The sequence below is a fragment of the Lycorma delicatula genome, chromosome 3 (assembly GCF_047948215.1).
Source record: "Lycorma delicatula isolate Av1 chromosome 3, ASM4794821v1, whole genome shotgun sequence".
NCBI lineage: Eukaryota > Metazoa > Arthropoda > Insecta > Hemiptera > Fulgoridae > Lycorma > Lycorma delicatula.
In genome coordinates, this window is record NC_134457.1 from 148,089,610 (window position 1) to 148,093,361 (window position 3,752).

The 3,752-nt window shown below is 28.5% G+C and overlaps 1 protein-coding gene across 1 annotated transcript; it reads right to left on the bottom strand.

Moving 5' to 3' along the window:
* Window positions 1-2,348: 2,348 nt before the first annotated feature.
* Window positions 2,349-2,861, bottom strand: LOC142321227 (protein lethal(2)essential for life-like). Its single transcript, XM_075359221.1, has one exon. It carries the CDS (start codon window positions 2,859-2,861, stop codon window positions 2,349-2,351), a length of 513 nt encoding a protein of 170 aa, XP_075215336.1.
* Window positions 2,862-3,752: the final 891 nt, after the last annotated feature.

The window sequence follows — 3,752 nt, forward strand, 5'->3', positions numbered from 1 at the left end:
TAATCATTTTTAGCTTTGTATACCATCCTTAAGATCTACAAAAACACCTGAACTTAACTTTTTAATAATTGTAGATTTCAATAATACTTGATAAAGTACTTGAAATACTTTAAAAAAATAGGAGACACTATTCAAAATTAACAAAATGACATTCCACAAAAATGATCAATTAACAAAAATTTCCAAATCCTCAGAAAATATTAATAGTATCAGAAAAGAATGTTATTTTTTATCTCTTCCAGTTTTTTATCATTACACAAAACTATTCTTTGGGAGAAAGATTAAAGAGAAAATTATTAATAAGATAAAAATAAAATTATTACAGCAGTAAACTTACTGCTATAATAAGGAGAATTTAGAAAGTTTTAAAGACAAGCTTTATGTAGACTCAGAAGACATACACAGCCTAACAAGCTTCAAGTTGGAAATAAAGAGTTAAGAAAGACATAAGAAAATAAAACCCAAACAAATTTTCATGAATATACATATAAACAGTCTTGGAAAACAATTATCCATTCATGGTAGTAGAATCTCCAGCAGGCAATGTGGTAAGTTTGCAACCTCATTTTTAAACTTTACTAGTTAAGCAACAAACCGTCATCAGACAACTCCCATGATAAGGACAGTCCCATATATCAGGTAGAAATTCAATTGGGAATCATCCTGCTTTACACAGAATCCATAATTATTGTATTTATTCACATAAGACCTGCAGCATTTTTCAGGATTTCCCATTTAATATTTCTGGATGAGGGTCTTACTCGAATCATTGTATGACTGAATGATTACTACTGCATGAACAAAGCATTATATTCGATTAAAAACTATATAATATTATATTTTACGTTTCAAATTTAAAAATAATCTAAAACTAACATGGACTTATTTTTTAATTAATTATGAGTAATTAGCTTGTTTTTCATCATAAGATTATCTTCAGCATTAAAAACATCATCCCACACACTATAGTCATTTGCAATTGCATTGTCATTCACTACATGAAAAATCTGTATCCTCCCAAAGTTCAAATTCTTTCCTTTCCTGGAGCTCAAATTTTCTTAAAATGTCTTCCATCAACATAAATCACTTTTCCAATTTGAAAAACATTTTTTCAGAAGTAGGAAAAAGCTCAAAAATAAAACACAAAAAATTATTTTACATGCCAATATCGTATAAAACTGACTATGCGAGGTTATACAAAAACAGGTACCATAAGTAAACAAAGATGAGTTTTATTATAATACCCGCCTCTGCCACTTTAGAAGGAAGAGTACAAAGTTAAGGTACTGAACTTTTATGAACTATTATGTGACAATAGATGGCACTTTGGTTGAGCAAAAATGATGAAGCTCATGTTGGATACGACGTCATCTTGTACATTAAGGGTTAATACTGTTACCTCTCTATTATTAGTTCTTTATTATTTAACAAAATACGTAGAATTAAATACATGGAATGAAATTTTTTTTTCCTTTCTCATTAATCTTAAAAGTAGACAGCGGGTCTTTCTTATGTGGATGAATACAGCACTTCAAAAAAGAAATCAAAGCTGAAAAAATGAAAGCAAAGAAATAAGGTAAATGTTAAGCAGACAATGTTATGCAATAATAAAGCATAAAGGATAAATAAAAATATAATGTTTCATATGAGGAAATTTTGTGATTAAAATTCAGTTATTTTGATAAGCTGTTTGCTTTGTTAATTAACTTTGTAATTTTTTTAAATAATGAAAGACAGAACAATTTTTATAATTTAATGAAAATTATTTTAGGTTTTTTATTTATTGAAAAAGTTTTTACGGTACTATTTCGATGAGAGTTAAATTTTGTCAGCTTAAATTTTTATTTTTTTGTAAGATAGATTTAACTCTTTTATAACAGTTAAACAACATATCAGTGTTAAATAAGATGCAGTTTTATGTTGTGCTTGAATGTGAAAAGAAACCAAAATGTTCTTTAAGGGTATTACAATTAGAAATTAAGTAATTAAAAAATTTACAGAACCAAACTGTTATACTCCCTTACCAGTGTTAAGTACCATGGCTGTAGTAATAAGATTTGATATTTAAATTTATAAGAATAATAGGACAATTAAGTTCATATATATATATATATATGAACTTTAAAATATCAAATATATATTAAAATTTAAATATGGGTGACTAAAAGTCATGATGAATTTAACAGACAGCCAACACTCATAAAATAGTCCCTTTCAATATAATCGTAGGTACTATTAGTCAGCAATAGAAATATGTCTTAGAAGATTAATAACAAAACATTTTATCACTTAATTTACCAGCTTTCAAGATCTCAATTGACCTTTTTGTCTTCATTCTTCGTTATCTTTTACGACGGTTCATTAGTTTGAACTATTGGAATGCTTCGACCTTCTTTTAATTGACTCACTTTTCTCGGTGCAGATATAGTAAGAATTCCATTAGAGGAAAGAGTAGACTTCAATTTTTCTAAACTGGTATCATCAGGAACTTTATAACGGCGACTAAACTGACGAGCTACAAGTCCATGTTCGTCTTCGCGTTCTTCATGTTTAGCTTCCACTAAAATAAAATTTCCCATGACTTTAACAGATATTTCATCTGGTTTAAACTGTTTTACATCAAGAATAATCTTGAAGATATTTCTACTGAGCTGAAATGAAGAAACACCACTATCAGCACTGCTTAAATAACGCCACGGCCGCAAGTAGCCAGAATGGAGGGAAACAGAAAATTTTTGTTGACGTACCTCATTATCAAGCATATGGCCATTACTAAACTTATAATGCTGATCACTATGCGAACTAGTAGTGGTGCCGTACAATTCATTAAGAACATCACTCAAAATCAATGGTAATGACATTAAATAATTTTTATTTCTATAATTTCAAACGATTATTAAGGTTTTTTCTGTACATTCACGCTGTTGCACGTCTCCTGCTCTACAGACACATACAACAATTCTTACCAATCAGTTGTTGATTATTACAAGCCTTTTGTGTATTGGCCTTCCTTAATGAATTGAACATGTGTACATGTTGAACAAATATATTTAGTTTAGGACATCGAAGAAGTTAATGTCGTAAGCGAGAGATTCGTGAAAGAAAATGAAATGATTATAATGTAAAAAATTTACTTAAAATTCTATGTTCGAGAACAAAAGAAGAACACTATCTTAAAAACAGCATAGTAAGCACTTCTAAGGGATATTTAGAGCGAGAATTAAGGACGAAAATAATGTCTTAACGATTTTTTCAAATTTTCCTAAAAATAATTCTAAACTTATCTATTTTTATTACTTTTATAATAATATTATTGTTAGATTCCACTGATATTCTAATTTTTTTCCACAAATGTAGGTACTATACGAACACGTTAATTAATTGATAACCATACCAGCCTGCATTAGGTCAATGTCGAATTTAGATTGGGAATTTTTTTGCGAAGTTGCTTTTGTGATACAAATAAAGCTGGAATAAAAAAGATTTTTTTTGTTTTCAGTGTTAATGACGCTAATGCAGTTACAATATCAGAATTGGAAAAAGAATTGAAGTAAAGGGAAAACAACAATTTGGCATTTAATCAGACATGATTAAAGTCCTTCCAGTCTTGGATCTAATATAAATAAACATACTATTCAGTTTATTAATGGTTATGTCTGTGTGCTTAAATAAATCAATGTGTAATATTTCATTATTATACATAAAATTCTCTACAGGTAAGTCCATTTTTTCTCATTACTGCTAATGCCGGT

What these genes read in the sequence shown, in the direction of transcription:
- LOC142321227 (XM_075359221.1), bottom strand. Translation starts at nt 2,861, where the DNA reads ATGTCATTACCATTGATTTTGAGTGATGTTCTTAATGAATTGTACGGC.